General features: G+C 35.1%; 1 protein-coding gene across 1 annotated transcript; it reads right to left on the bottom strand.

Annotated features, from left to right (window-relative positions):
• Positions 1-4,824: 4,824 nt before the first annotated feature.
• Positions 4,825-14,198, bottom strand: LOC146168274 (WD repeat-containing protein WRAP73-like). The gene is made up of 2 exons (XM_083383339.1): positions 13,039-14,198; positions 4,825-7,155 (listed from the first exon to the last, which is right to left on the bottom strand). Exons 1-2 carry the CDS (start codon positions 14,163-14,165, stop codon positions 6,954-6,956), a joined length of 1,329 nt encoding a protein of 442 aa, XP_083239465.1. The 5' UTR covers positions 14,166-14,198; the 3' UTR covers positions 4,825-6,953.
• Positions 14,199-14,828: the final 630 nt, after the last annotated feature.

Below are 14,828 nucleotides of genomic sequence, written 5' to 3'. Positions count from 1 at the left end.
ACGTCGGACATTTTTTAGTGATTAAACACAATTTTAGTGATAAAACACAAGGCTTCTTTTCAGTTGTGTTACAGAACCCTTTCTCTTTAAAAACGCATAACATGTAGATCTGTCTTAATGAATGGAAACACAATAAATTACTGTGTTTTTTTAGCAAAGCTATTTTGTTAAAAAAAATCGAAGTGTTTGGGTCGCGAGACCTTGGAACTAGCAATTTTGGGTCGCACCAAAAGGTATTTGCGGACCCCTGGACTAGACTATTGGGTCATCTCTGATTTGACCTATGGTGATCTCTATGCTAGGGTTACTATATTTGATACTGCGCAATCCATAACAAATTTATCTCAGTTGCATTGTAAACCAACTTTAGAATATTACCAAAGTACTTTACCGCCATTGTTTTGTTGTGAAAGAAGGATAAAGAAGAAACTATACACAAACAGAAAATAAATGTTGTATTGCAATACACGAATGCAAGTTCTCATTAAGCATTAAAAAAACGACAATTTCCTTGGTATTCTCATTTGGTCTGCAACAGACTTCTTGTTGCGCCACTTTTCTACTGCTTTATAATTAGCGAATTTACGCTCTTTCAGAAGGCCTTCAGCTACTATAGCCCAGCTCCACTCATCCATGTATCCCAAATAGAGCGCTGTATTGTCGTTTTTGACGTAACAATGAAATTATTACCCGCAACGCAACAAACAATTTAAAAAAATTCCTGACGTTTAAGCATATTTTGGCATTCCACCACGGACGCAGTTTGAACACTAAAATTCCGGACATGTCCGGGGAAATCCGGACGTATGGCAACCCTAACCTAGCCTAGCTACATTTCCAGCCTCTTAAAGGTGACCACACTTTGTTGAGTTACTCTTCAACGTTTTTATTGACACTGTCTTTTTTATAATAAAATGTTGACACTCTCTCGACTGGCGAGTGCTAGAAATGAATGGAAAGGAGAATGTGCAGTTTGCAACCAAGGCACATTTGTCTCAGTTTCATACAAAGGTTGCGCGGATTTCATTTAATCACATCTTGGTTGTGATAAACAAATCAAAGCAGTAAAAGGTGTTTGAGGGTTAAAGCTAAGGTGACGAAATATTTTGCTACAACAGGAAGTAAGGCTGAAGATCACGTCAAAATGATTTGATGTTGCCAACTGCCCCAGTAGGGACCTATATAATTGTAAAGACATTTGCCACACTTTCCCAACGATACCACATTTGCCATAATTTACTCTTGGATAAGTGGTTCAATCGGCGATAATCGATATTAATATTCATAATCCGACCACGGTAATTTTTAAACGAACCTTTTTAAACGTTTTTCGTTTTTCAAAATTTTCATTTTTTGACAAGATTAAGTATACAAAATCATCTTGCTTGATTTCGAATTGAATTGAGCAATCTAGAGCTGTTAAAAATGTCTTAATGATAGTATAGCGTTCGTTGTGTGCGCCCCGGTTTGTGCGCAGAACGCTATATGAGTCTAAATTCTTGTAGCGAAACGAGTCTCCTATTTCAGCCTCTAAACAACCACACACAGCTTGATTTTGTAGCTTGTTGTTGAAAATGAAGAACGAATCAAAGAAACTGGCGCAACACAGGAAGGAGACGCGTTTCGCTACAAGAACTGCGCACAAACCGGGGCGCACACAACGAACGTTATATAAAGTTTCAACTATTTGGGGGGAACCGGGAGAATGTGAAGTAATCGGCGTCAGTTACATAACATTTCAAACGCCAAGAGATTAGGCAAATGTGTCCGAGAAAGAGCGAAATTTACACTCTCAAAAGGTTCACAAGAAAGGGCACAAGAATAATCTTCCGAGTGACAAATTCGTCCTGTGACACGAAAAACAGCAATACAAACTTGCGCCACGACAGTCAAGCGAAAAAGAAAGCCCGCGTGTATCAGAAAGTTAGTTCACAACGGTACAGCACCAATATCTCATAGAAATCGATAATTATTGGCAAATACGATGTAGCAGATAATATAGGTCTAATTGGCAATATCGAATCATTTTGGCAGGATGTTGCTGTAGGATGATTTTTTTCTCAGTTTTATTGCAAATATGGGAACACACAATAAGACCTAAAAAGCAACAATACCTAAAGCAGAAAAATCTATTAAACTATAGTATTAGGAGAAACGACATAACAAAGCCAAACACGCAGTAACATGATCGCAAGGATCGCTAGAATCGCTAGGATCGCTATGATCGCAAGGATCGCAAGGATCGCTAGGATCGCTAGGATCGCTAGGATCGCAAGGATCGCAAGGATTGCTAGGGTCGCTAGGATCGCTAGGAACGCTAGGATCGCTAGGATCGCTAGGATCGCTAGTATTGCTGGAATCATCGCAAGGATCGCTAGGATCGCAAATATTGCAAGGATCGCAAGGATCGCAAGGTACACAAGGATCGCAAGGTACACAAAGATCGCTAGGATCGCAAGGATCGCAAGGTACACAAGGTTCGCAAGGTACACAGGGAAGGCATTTTTCAGTTTGTAGTTAGTCCAGCATTAATTGTGGTATGCGGTCGTATAAATAACAAAAAAAATTTCACCCAAGAAAATGTTGCAAATAATTGCAACGTTTGTATTACTCAACGGCACACTTTTAGAAAGCGTTGTGTAACTGATGCTATTATTTCGTCACAATTGTTGTATTAGCTAGCCTGTCGCTAAAATTCAAGTTTTTTTTATCTCGTGTTGTTACAATAGCACCTTAAACTAGGGTAGCACCTTAAATAATACTGGTTCGATGTATACCAATAGGCAACTATTTTTTAGCAGTTTAAAAAGGCCCCAATATTTGTATTTTTACCTGTTGTATGACAACAGTTAGCACAAAAGTTTTAAATTTTTTTAGTTTTAAGTTTTAAAAATTGACAAAACATTTGTGTGAACAAACAGCTCTACAATAATTCATAACTCTTGCGGTCTTATTAACAACGCAACTTTTAGTGTGTTAATGAATTATGTCACGAACTTTTCACTAAAAAAAAGCATGTTCTGAGTTGTTATTATTAATTTCGCTGTATTGGACACTCTCAAAAAAGTCACAACAAAATTTATTTGTGTAACATTCTAAAGGTAAACCTAATAAATTCAAACGCATCGACTGCCAAAAAAATTGAATAACACAAGGAATATTTTTCTTTCGTTTTTGAATTTCTACCATCCTAAAACAACGTGATTAAAAAGATAGCATACGCACAAGTTATTTAAATATGTTATGTTTAAAAGTTACTTCAAAGTAAAGGTCATGAGGGTGATTTTTTGGTTTCATCTGAAATATATATAAAATACGTATTGGTTAACAAACAAAATTTAAAATAAGTTCAAACAAACTCTGCATTTTATAGCCCCAGCCTTGCAACTGAGAAAGCGCGCGCACAGTTAACCATTCACAGTTAACGATCCTAGCGATCCTAGCGACCCTAGCGATCCTAGCGATCCTTGCGATCCTAGCGATCCTAGCAATCCTAGCGATCCTAGCGATCCTTGCGATCCTAGCAATCCTGCATATTTTAGATGCACCCCTATTCTTAGCATTAATGTAGTATAATTTTTTCTTAGAAGTTTTGTCATATATATGTTTATTTACCTTTATTTATTTTTTGCTAACATTTTGTGCTGTGTAGTTCAGCTATAGTCAGGATTAGCCTAATGCCTATCACAACCGTGACAGAATGTTTTGTATTCATTCTGACCCATAAAAAAAATTATTTGAATACTTTCAGGAAGGCATAGCACTTGAATACTTTCAGGAAGGCATTAACCTATGGAATTTCACCCTGCTTTTATCCACTGGTGTAGGTTAGGATCAAGGGAAGTGACAATGCCCCCAAACTGTATTTCTGCCTTATTTAGTTACGTATAAATGCAAAACTGTTTGGTGCTCCGCGGGAAATTAAATTATGTTTCTATTGTCCTAGCCCGGGAGTGGGCAAATGTATTCAACGGAAGAGCCATTCGTAGAAAATACAAGTTTCAGAGAGCCTCAAAATTATTTCAATACAAAAACGGTAAATATAATGTAAGTTCAGCAATAATAACAGAATTGTTTCGGTAATAACAAATAACACGCACAATATTTATCAATATCAGTCTTTTTGTTTAACGTTCATAAACGGTACACTTGGTAGCCGTTCCAGTTTTTTTTTTTTAGGTATTTTACGATTTGATATAGAAGAGCCACAAAAAACATGCCGGCGAGCCGCATGTGACCCGCGAGCTGCAGTTTGCCCACCCCTGTCCTAGCCTATCTAAAAAATACGTTTTAGCCCAGGTGTCGGCATATGAAAATGTAAGTAAATTAAATAATAAAAATGCCCTTTTTGCCCCGCGATCTGAGATCTTTGCAATGCATCGTTTTTATTAAAACTAAAACCTACCTAACCTAAAGCTTTACCAAACGCAGCAAACTGTGTGGTGTTTTTGAAGTTACTTCTTTATGACGTCACATTCACATAAAACTTTGTGACATCACGTGTTATGGTAAATTTGAGAAGTCATATCTCTCTTTACTTTCATTTTTTTTTATACCCATACTGACAATACTGTTTGAGTGCAATTGACTGTTTTAGTGCTTTCAAATGACTGAAATTGATTCGAGTTTGTTGGGCGAAATGATTTGAGTGGGGGCATGACGCTTTAAGCACAGACTATATTTATTCACATTAGTCGATAAATTGGCATTTATCAATTTGTTGGGGTTTGGACCCAACACCGGCAATGATGCATAGAAAAGACGTGAAAAGTTTGCACAAAAAATTACATTGCGTTTACCTTATTGAGATTTTAAGTTGCAGATGTGTTAGGCTACTTTTTATTCAATTGCCATTTTGCAAAGACTGTATACGATAATTCGGAAGAAAACGAAAAAAGTGGCATTAACTAAATTAAGTTAATAAAATGTAAATCGTGAAGTTTCAGAGGTTGGAAACAATCGAAGACGGAATACATTTAATCGAAGCGCAACAAAAATGCTTTTATAAATATAAAGTTTTACAAACGTTCATTTAAAAAGAGTGCCACAGTACAGAGGCACCAATTTTCTGTAAAGAAGCCAAAAAACGCATGAAACCGAAAAAAATTCAGTTAAGTAGGTATATAAAACAGCAATGTTGTAAACAAGTCATTTCAAAATGACTTAAGTCTCAGTCAAGTCATTCGTAAAATAACTGAAGTCCAAGTCAAGTCATTTTTAGAGCAAGTCTACTTCAAGTCAAGCCGTTTGTCCTCCGATTATGGGCAATAACTCTTATGGCAATAAGTAAAAAATAACATAAACAAATTTGGAGATACTTGTAGCTTAAATACAATAAATTTGGGCACTTTTTTGTCCGTACGTAGCTCAAATAAAATAAATTTGGGCACTTTTCTGTCCGTACGTAGCTCAAATAAAATAAATTTGGGCACTTTTTTGTCCGTACGTAGCTCGGATAAAACTGATTTGGGCACTTTTTGTTTCGTACGTAGCTCGGATAAAACTAATTTGGGCACTTATTCGAAACTTTCATGAAGCAAAAATGGGATACATAAGGTATTATATGTAATAATGTTTGCAAAATAGTGATAATGGGAACTTCAGGAGACGACTGGAGGTCGAATTGAAGTAAAAAAAACAACTTTTAATTTTTTTTTTTGCTTGCGCACTTCCGTGAAAAAAAGTGAGCAAGTGCCCAAAATTTAGCGGGAACACTGACCTCAAGCATATTTTGGTGCACCGTGCACACCGTTGAAGAGCACTGCCCTAGACGCATCTATCCATAAAACAATAATCCGTTCTTGGCTATCTCAAAATTTTTACTGTGTTTTGATAACATGCTGCCTAAGATTTTGAAACATTTCCGGAACTGTGAGCCACATAATGAAGGTATGGAATAGAAAAAATGAATTTTCAACCTAATTATAACAACAACATTTACTTCGCTATCTGCTGTTTCAGTTTTTAGCGAAAATGTTTCTATTTAAAAAAAATTTTTATCTATTTTTTTGTTTACTGCAGGTTTGTTTTTCTGTCAGCAGGGTACATTGAAGTAGAAAATAAAAAGTCGAAAACTTCCTGGTTTTTGCAGGGGTTGAATTGACAGTGTTTGGCTTTATAAGGGAGGTGTATAAAAAAAACTTGAGATCCTCTCGTCTAGATTAATTTGGCAGATATACTGCATTTTTGACAGTAAGTCCATGGTGCGTTCGACTTTGAACACAAATATGTAATACGAAAAACTTTTGGGAACATGACAAAAATGCTTGTTTATCATAGTTTAGGTTAGCAGAAAATGTGATTTCAATTCGGCGTTGAAACTCTCCATGCATTTGGTAGTGTGGCCCAAAAAGTCATATTGTTACGCAGGTCTCTATTCGGACTGTTAATTGTTTTTTCTTACTTAAACTATTATGTTTAGATTTGTGCGTTTATTAACAATATGTGATACCATTAATCTAATAGAGTTTATTTCTTTAAGCAAAACCAGTTTGCATCGATCAACTTTTACAGGTTATGTGTTAAAGGATGGGAGCCGTAGGCTGACCTGATTAGTTATTTCATGTTTAAAGTTACAATCACTTTTATTGGCTAACATTGTTTAATCGAGTACTAGCTCTACATTTGTGGAAATAGGCTACTGTATGCTGTCTAAACAAGCAGTAAACAGTGTACTTTATACTTCACAAAATAAGGCGTAGCTTATATTTGAATTAAGTATGGCCATTGAGTAAGGTTGTTGTGCACACCTGTCCTTGAAAGTGTACTCCCAGATATAGCCTTTATCACTCTCACAGACCGTTCATTTTAACAAACAGATAAGACAAAGAAAATACATTTTTGTAGTTAAGGATGTAAACTTTGTACATTAACATATACATTTCTGAAGGCTAAGACAACCTTTGATGTACAAACTAAAAAACATCCACAACAAATCAGGTATTGACATAAGTCTACTCATTTTGTAAGTAGCAAACACAGGTTTGATCCTTGCTGAGCAACAAAATAGATTTACCATCGGGGTGCCATTTTAGTGAATGGACATGAAAGGCTGCACCTACTGGAACTTGAACGGATACGGAGCCAGAGGGGGACCACAAATACATCTTATCATTTCCAGTACACAATGCCAGCCGATTTCTGTGTGGGTCCCACCTGATACAATATATATGTAGTAAATATGGACAATCACAAAACTAAAACAAACAATAATGGGATTATATTTTGCATTGGATAAAGTTTATTCCTTACCCTTGACAACTTTCAAAAAGTTATTTGCTACATAAAGTGACTAATTTGTTTTGTAACACATACTTTTTACACACAAATAAAACATAAATAAAAATATAATATTGTGTATAAATATTAACTCATTGGATGTTTTATAATAAAGTTATTTTACCTTTACCCAAAGCTGAAACCCGGTTATTTTTTGACTCAAGTCAGACAAAGTCAAAATTTACATGTTAAACGGAAGAAAAATCGTTTAAATAATTACCAAAAAACTGTAGTCAGCTTTTTGAAATTGTTGTTCAGTTAAAATTTTATCAAAATTTAATTTTGAGTTAAGCCGGCCTTCAAAATTAACATGCAGGCCTGGTTTATCAAACTTCGTTTTTGCTTCGAGTAGTTATGTATCTCTGATTTGGATAAACGTATTCAACAGTATTTGCCCTGTATTTTTTCATTTGTGATTTGCAATTATCCTATTTCATATTTCAATAATATGCTGGTCTTTATTAACTTTCCTCAATTATTTTTACCTTATATTCATACAGTTTCCAACAACATTTTTCTAAAATAACAAGTGTCTTAACAATAACAAGCGTCTACCTTTGGTATTTTTAAAGCTGTTCATCTTTTAGATAGGACTATAAACATGACATTTTCAAGAGTTTTGCATAAATGGGAACAAATAACTGATTTGTGTCAGACCGTTTGTCAGCAAAACAGCAAAAACGAGTGGTTGACTATGCCAACACAGTAATGCGATACCTCTTACAACAATGCTCTTTTTAACCCTTTTTTATGTATTCCTAACAGTTTAAAATTTTGTCTAAAAAATATTTTTAGGTCAAAAAGTAATCACCCTAACCTAATAATATACTAACTAAAATTCTGATGATTATTTAAAACTTTAAAGTATGTTGGACACCATCTTAAAATATAACACCTTGCTAATGGGCTGCAGGGCGGTTTTCAACAAAATGGTCAAATAAAAGGCTTTAAATGTAAAAGGAATAGGGTAAAGATACATGTTAGATAGGTTAGATTGTTAGTATATTTAAAACAATTATTTAAAAACAAAACATGCAAACTATAGACAAAATATTGTTTTCCGTTTTGTTCAACGAGATTACTAGACCCAATAACCTTAAAAAGTACCCATTTTAAATAAGACAAATCCTGTTAAATTGTAAAATGATTTAACCGAATATAATTGTTAAAAAAATAAAAATATTACTAAGTGTCAAAATATGGTTGATGTGAACTATATATATTTTTGGTGTAATGCCAGATGGTCATTTACTAATTGCCAGTCTTTCTGTACAAATCAGTTATCAGAAAATTTTTGTTATTTTTTCCCATAAATTTTTTCCTTGTTTATGCAAGCAAAAACAGATGTGTGCCTCTTTGTGTGACTAGAAACTTCATTACACAAAGGTAGGTAGTCTATCAGGCAAGTAATCTAATTTTTATGTTTCATTTTAAAATTTACTGCCATAACAAAGTTGTCTAACTGCTATTTTTTTAATGAAGCTCACAAATAATATTTTATTCTTTATCTCCCTTAATTACCTTAACCTTTGTTTGTCAAACCCCTCACAAACCTTTTTGACTTACCAATAGGTATTTCATGTTGACAAAACAGGTTTATTTTGAACCCCCTTCATACTTAATCACCACTAACCCAGGGGTTTAACCTTCTCCCCACAAAAATCAAACTTTTTACATTTGCCCACTGTTACGCCCCGCCGCGACTTGTGCACTGGGGCCTATAGCGCCTAACCCTTTTCAGCTGTCACCGCAGGACGCAACCACGTGAGTTCTTAGTTGGTTCGGCGAAGGTTTCTGGTCAGATATGCTACCTGTTAAAACCACAACTAGAATACCAATCAAAAGTATATATATTGTTACAAAGTGAATTAAAACGTAATCAAAAAGCATTAAAGAACGTATATTGTTTTCAAAGTTAATGTGCGACAGATAGCCACTGGAACTCTATTTGGCTTATGGCAATTAATTTATTTAGGTGTTTAATATGTTAGTGAACACGTAACACTTAACTTTTTTAAAAAAATTTATGCTTCCTGCTTGATTTTTCATTATGTGTCACATAAAAATCAGTTTCACAAGTTTTCAAAACAATTGGACAACATTTAGCCCCAAAGTTATCACACTAAAATCTGTGACTTCCCCTAACACGATACTGTACGTTTTTCTTTAAAAACAAAGAAACCTTGTAATTTTTATATTAAACAATAGCAAGAAAGCATCACTAATCTATTTTCCAGTTTTATGTAACTTAAAATGTATTCTTAAAGCCCCCAAAGCCCTACTTTATCCCATTTTTAGAGTTGTCATTTGATTTATTACATATATTTAATAAAATTCATTTTATCAAATTATTTAAAACCTGTTTATGATCGCCTGTGATCTTCAACAGTCTGTAGCAAGCTTGCACGTTGCTGAGGATTGTCATTTAACATAGCAGCGTATTCAGTGATTAATATTTTTAACAAACACATGGTCAGCATGATCATGGAACTTGTCCATAATCGCAGCTTTGTTCTAAGACAAACATTGGCTCCATCAAAGCAGGTTATGATGCCTTAGAAACGGCATGCCTCAGGGATCAATTCTGGCTCCTTTGCTGTTTAATGTTGATTACAGTGATCTGCCCGCCACAGTCTCCAAGCATACGCTGATGACTGGGCGATCTTGCCTGCTGAAGGGAATTGGCGCAGTGTTGAGAGGACTCTTAGTCCACCTCAATAACAAGGAAGTTAAATGTTTGTTGTCCGTCAATACCAATGGAAAAACTTTGGATTTCTACGTCTACATACCTTGCATTGCATCTGGACAGGACACTCACATTCCGACCCTGGCAGGCATCTAGCCCGCTGAGCTTCGCCCCAGAGGAGCCACAATACCAAAGGCTACTATCCTCGAGATGCCCCTTTGTACCAGCTGCACTCAAATCACTGCAGAAATGTAAAAGCTCTGGTGTAGGTGAATGGATGGCCACCTCCAATAAGTCGTAGGGTTTTGGGCTGTCTATTCGAGCCTAGACTCGCCTTAATAGGCTGAGTAGTCTCACGGTGCCGACATATCGCCAACCAAGTGGGACAAATGGTCTGACACTCTTGGACGATGAGACTATCCGCTAGTATCTCGACTTCTGCCCGGACATTTGAACTGGAATAATAAGATCGTCCAAACAAAAGAAGAAGACGATCAAGCAGGTGCAACACACAGTACAAGGTGGATGGGACAAGTTTTCTATGGCCAAAAATGTTTATGTGGTCTGAACAGATGGGTAATGATGCTATTTTTCTAGACAAACTTGTCACATTTCCCATGTTTAATAATCACCCACAAATGACCAAGGAAAGGCAGCAATTGCCCGAAAACTTCTCTGCAAAACCTGAAGATTTTCACCAAGGCATTCCAGTTTTGCATCATAAAATCAAAAGTTATACCACTTTAGAGGATTTGATTGGCACAGATTCCTGGTTTATTTTACGCTACTCAATCAGATATGTGATTGGCCGACGCATTCTCCCGATTCATGGTGCTCATAATGGGTACAACGAGTTAAAGTCTTCATGTACTGTTAAAGTTGTGAATGATGCCGCAGAAAGAGGGGTTAAAAGTAAACACTGATTGTGCTGCTATATTAACCGACAATTCACAGCAACAAACAACTTGCTACAAGCTGTTGAAGATCACAGGCAATCATACCCAGATTTTCTAAAAAAAAACGTTGGCTAAAAAATAAAAAAAAGCTATTCATTGTTGTTTCCTTTTTACATTTTTTAACTATGACATTGGTATACTTTTTCTATATTTCTTCTTTATTCACTGTTGATTAAAATACTTTGCTTTTCATAATATACAATTTGTTAAAATATATTTTATTGTACATATGTGATAAATTAAATGACAGCTCCAAAAATGGGGTAAAGTGGGGATTCGGGGGCTTTAAAAATACATTTTAAGTTACATAAAACTGGAAAATAGATTAGTGATGCTTTCTTACCATTGTTTAATATAAAAATTACAAGGTTTCTGTGTTTTTTAAGAAAAACGTACAGTATCGTGTTAGGAGAAGTCCCAGATTTTAGCAATTTCAGCGTGATAACTTTGGGGTGTGTGCGGAGCCCCTAAATGTTGTTGAATTGTCTTGAATACGAACCTCATTTTTATGTGACACATAATGGGAAATCAAGCAGGAAGCATAAATTTTCAAAAAAAAGTTAAATCTGAACAACCCTAACGTAACACCCACCTAGCCAAACCAAACCCACCCATGAAATATGTACAACTAAAAAAAAATAAAAAAATTATTAAATAAACAAAACCAACAGTTTGGTTGCCAAATTAAAGCTGCTTGAGGTGTGACCCATACATCACAATGGCTGATCTGCACCCCTAACAGAAACATGAAAATCTAAATAACTATAAAAGACTGGTTTTGGGATGATAATAGCAAGAGTGAGTACTACCTCTTTTTAAGCATGTTGGCAATGTAAAACAAAAAAAAATTAGGGGGGTTTTGCATGATTAGATCGGATTTTGCACAAATGCACTTGAGAAAAAAATGCATTTTCAAGATTCATTTTTTATGATGTATCTTAGTAATGCCATCACTGAAATTTTTTCATGGAGTATGCATGAACAATCATTATACCAACTTTACTATGTGGCTTGCGAATGTTTTGTACTTTTTATGATCCCGGTACCACTGCGTTATGCAGGCCTGCATTACACGTTAGCCGCACACACAATAAAATGTGATTGGCATCTAATGAACCAGAGAATATCGTCAAGTAATTGACTGTACCACATGTCTACAATTAGAGCGAGCACAGTAATTTTTGTCCACCGCTGCAAGTCTTGATCTAAAATTGCCACTTGCATGTGTACAATTAAATGCAGCCTTAAATAGTAAAAGGAATAAATTAAAGCAGTTTCAATCATACAATATAATCGGCAAAACTGGATTTAAATCAATTTCTTAACAAAATGCCCAATTTTTTTATGTGATTTGAATTATATGGCAGTACTAAATTAGGCAAACAGGTTGACAGTTTTGTCTATTTTGAGTATAGTCAGGGTTACCATATTGTGCTTATTTGTGTTCACAGTTTAGTTGATGGCTTGACGCTAATTTATCACAGAAGTTTTCACTTAAAATGCAGATAAAGCTTGACCTATATTAACGCGAATTTGTATTTTGTGATTTTGGGCGATTTGGTTAACATATCTGCAGTTGCGAACAAATTTACACTTTAGCAGATTTCATGATGTTATTCAGCAAAGTTACTAACACTGTTTGTAAATAAAAACTAAAAAAATAAAGTTGTTGGCTTAAATTGGTGATTGTAGTATTGGTAGACATTTTTTTAGTATTGCTTGCAAGATGGGCACATGGTTTTGCAAAAATTGTTATTTATAGTCAAAAAAAATGTTTTTGTTTTTACAAACCATTGTACATGAGCCAAAACGTTCATATATATTTATTTAAATCAAGGTTTATTTTTAACTTCAATTGCATTATGATGGTGTGTGTAGTATTTGACCAATATTTGACCTATTTGACACGGTCAATTGACCGGATTTTATTTGACTGGTCAAATGCCCAACCCTAATTTAAACTGCCCCATTGAATAACCTTTTATTAAATCAAGCATACGTGTTTACCTGGTATTTAAAACATAACAGGATTGAAACATGCAAACACCAGTTAGTTTAGATATGATCCAATATTTTACTTCTCTATAATTAATATCGATTGAAAAATAAATTCATTACCTTGCACATTTTATTGGTGATGCTTGAACTAATACAACAAAGAGTGAGAGCTTGTGCATGCTCCATATATGCACAGCTTTACGCATACTGTCATCGATTGTAGCAAGGTACTTGTTATCAGGACTAAATTCCATCCAGCCAATTCCAATCTTGGGGTTTGCTTTTTCGGGATCTGGCTGTACTACATCCAATTCCACAGGTGGTGTAACAAATTCATATTTACTTTGCGTACTGAAAATTGCAGGCGCTTGTTCTAAATTTCCACTTTGCATAGAGGTCACAGGGTGAGTTTCATTTTCTCTGTAAACAATAACATCACTTCCTTGAACTGTTTCACAGTGTGAAAATTGAGAAATGTTATTCCAAGTGATGTGGTTTAAAATACGAACTTTTTGATCAAAGCTTCCAACAGCCAAAAATTGACTGGTAGGTGACCATGAAACACGCTTTACCCCAAGCGCCCAATCATAAGCTTTGTATATACTAATACACCGACCATCCATTGTATAGATAAGTATTTTATACCAAAGACAATGATCCCATACACAAATTACCCTTCCATCTGGTGACCACTTAAGGCCACTAAGATCATCTGTTTCTGTTTCAAAAAGTTTTAAAAGTTGCCATGATTCAACATCAAACACGCTAATGCAATCTTTACACTTTCTGCACTCTGCAAGAGCCAAATATTTACCATTTGACGTAAAGCTTAGACAATCTTTGGAATTTTTTACAAATCTAATATAGGATATTGATTTGTTGACAAGTGACCAAACTGTTAGTCTCAGATTAAAACTTGCAGATGTCAAAATGTGACGGCCATCAGGACTCCATTGGGCATTAATTAAACCAGCTGACCCTTCATCAATTTTACAAGTCCAATCAGGTTGCTCAATTGACCAAATTTGACATATGCCACGTTTATACATAGCACATAATAAAAATTGTGAATCTGATGACCATTCTACTGCTTGTATTGTATCCATGCAAGTATAGAGTCTAACAATTTGCAGCGATTGAACATCTCGTATAATAACTTTATATGACACACAATTCACAAGAAATTTGCCATTTGGAGAAAACTTGCTTTGGGAATTTGATTGCTTAAATAAATCTGAAAAGTTCATATTTTTACTAAAATCTGCTGTAACACACTGATAATTTTGATTAAATCTGTGCATTTTATATAATATTTGTAAACAATGTAGCTTAAAGACCAGTTACATATATAAACCAAGGTTAAGACCACTGGCTCCAGATTGGAAACTTATATTGCGTTGGTATACATTTACATAGCATAAATTGCGTGGCTGTATTAAAGTTTCTGCAAGAATTTTCGCAGCTATAATTAAATACTATACCAAAAAACAAGTAGAAAAAATGTTTTGTTCGATTGAACGACTTTTGCAGCTGACAGCTTTTATTTTGCGCCACCGAGATTGAAAATGCACAGGGGATTTCTAACCTGGCCACTGGTCTAGAATCCTACCACAACAAACATTTTTTGGCTTAGTGTGCGGGTCAGCGTTTGGATTTTGGTAGGTTAAGAAATCATAGTATTAAATAATAATACTTGACCCACCCTAACCAGAACATTGTGCGTTGCCTTAATGCTTGTTTTAGGCCACCTGGCCTATTTTAGTTGATGAAAATTCCTGCAAAATTGCTTCTAAACAATATTGTGAAAATTAGAATTACGTTTAATTTATTTTTATTATAATGCAAGAATCAAAACAACGCTGCATCAAAAGTCGTTGTCACTATGATCAACATAATGTAAAATTAAAGCA

The sequence above is a fragment of the Ascidiella aspersa genome, chromosome 1 (assembly GCF_963924565.1).
Source record: "Ascidiella aspersa chromosome 1, kaAscAspe10.2, whole genome shotgun sequence".
In the NCBI taxonomy this organism is placed as follows: Eukaryota; Metazoa; Chordata; class Ascidiacea; order Phlebobranchia; family Ascidiidae; genus Ascidiella; species Ascidiella aspersa.
Note: the sequence above shows the minus strand (reverse complement) of the source record. Positions and strands in the feature narration are given on the sequence as shown.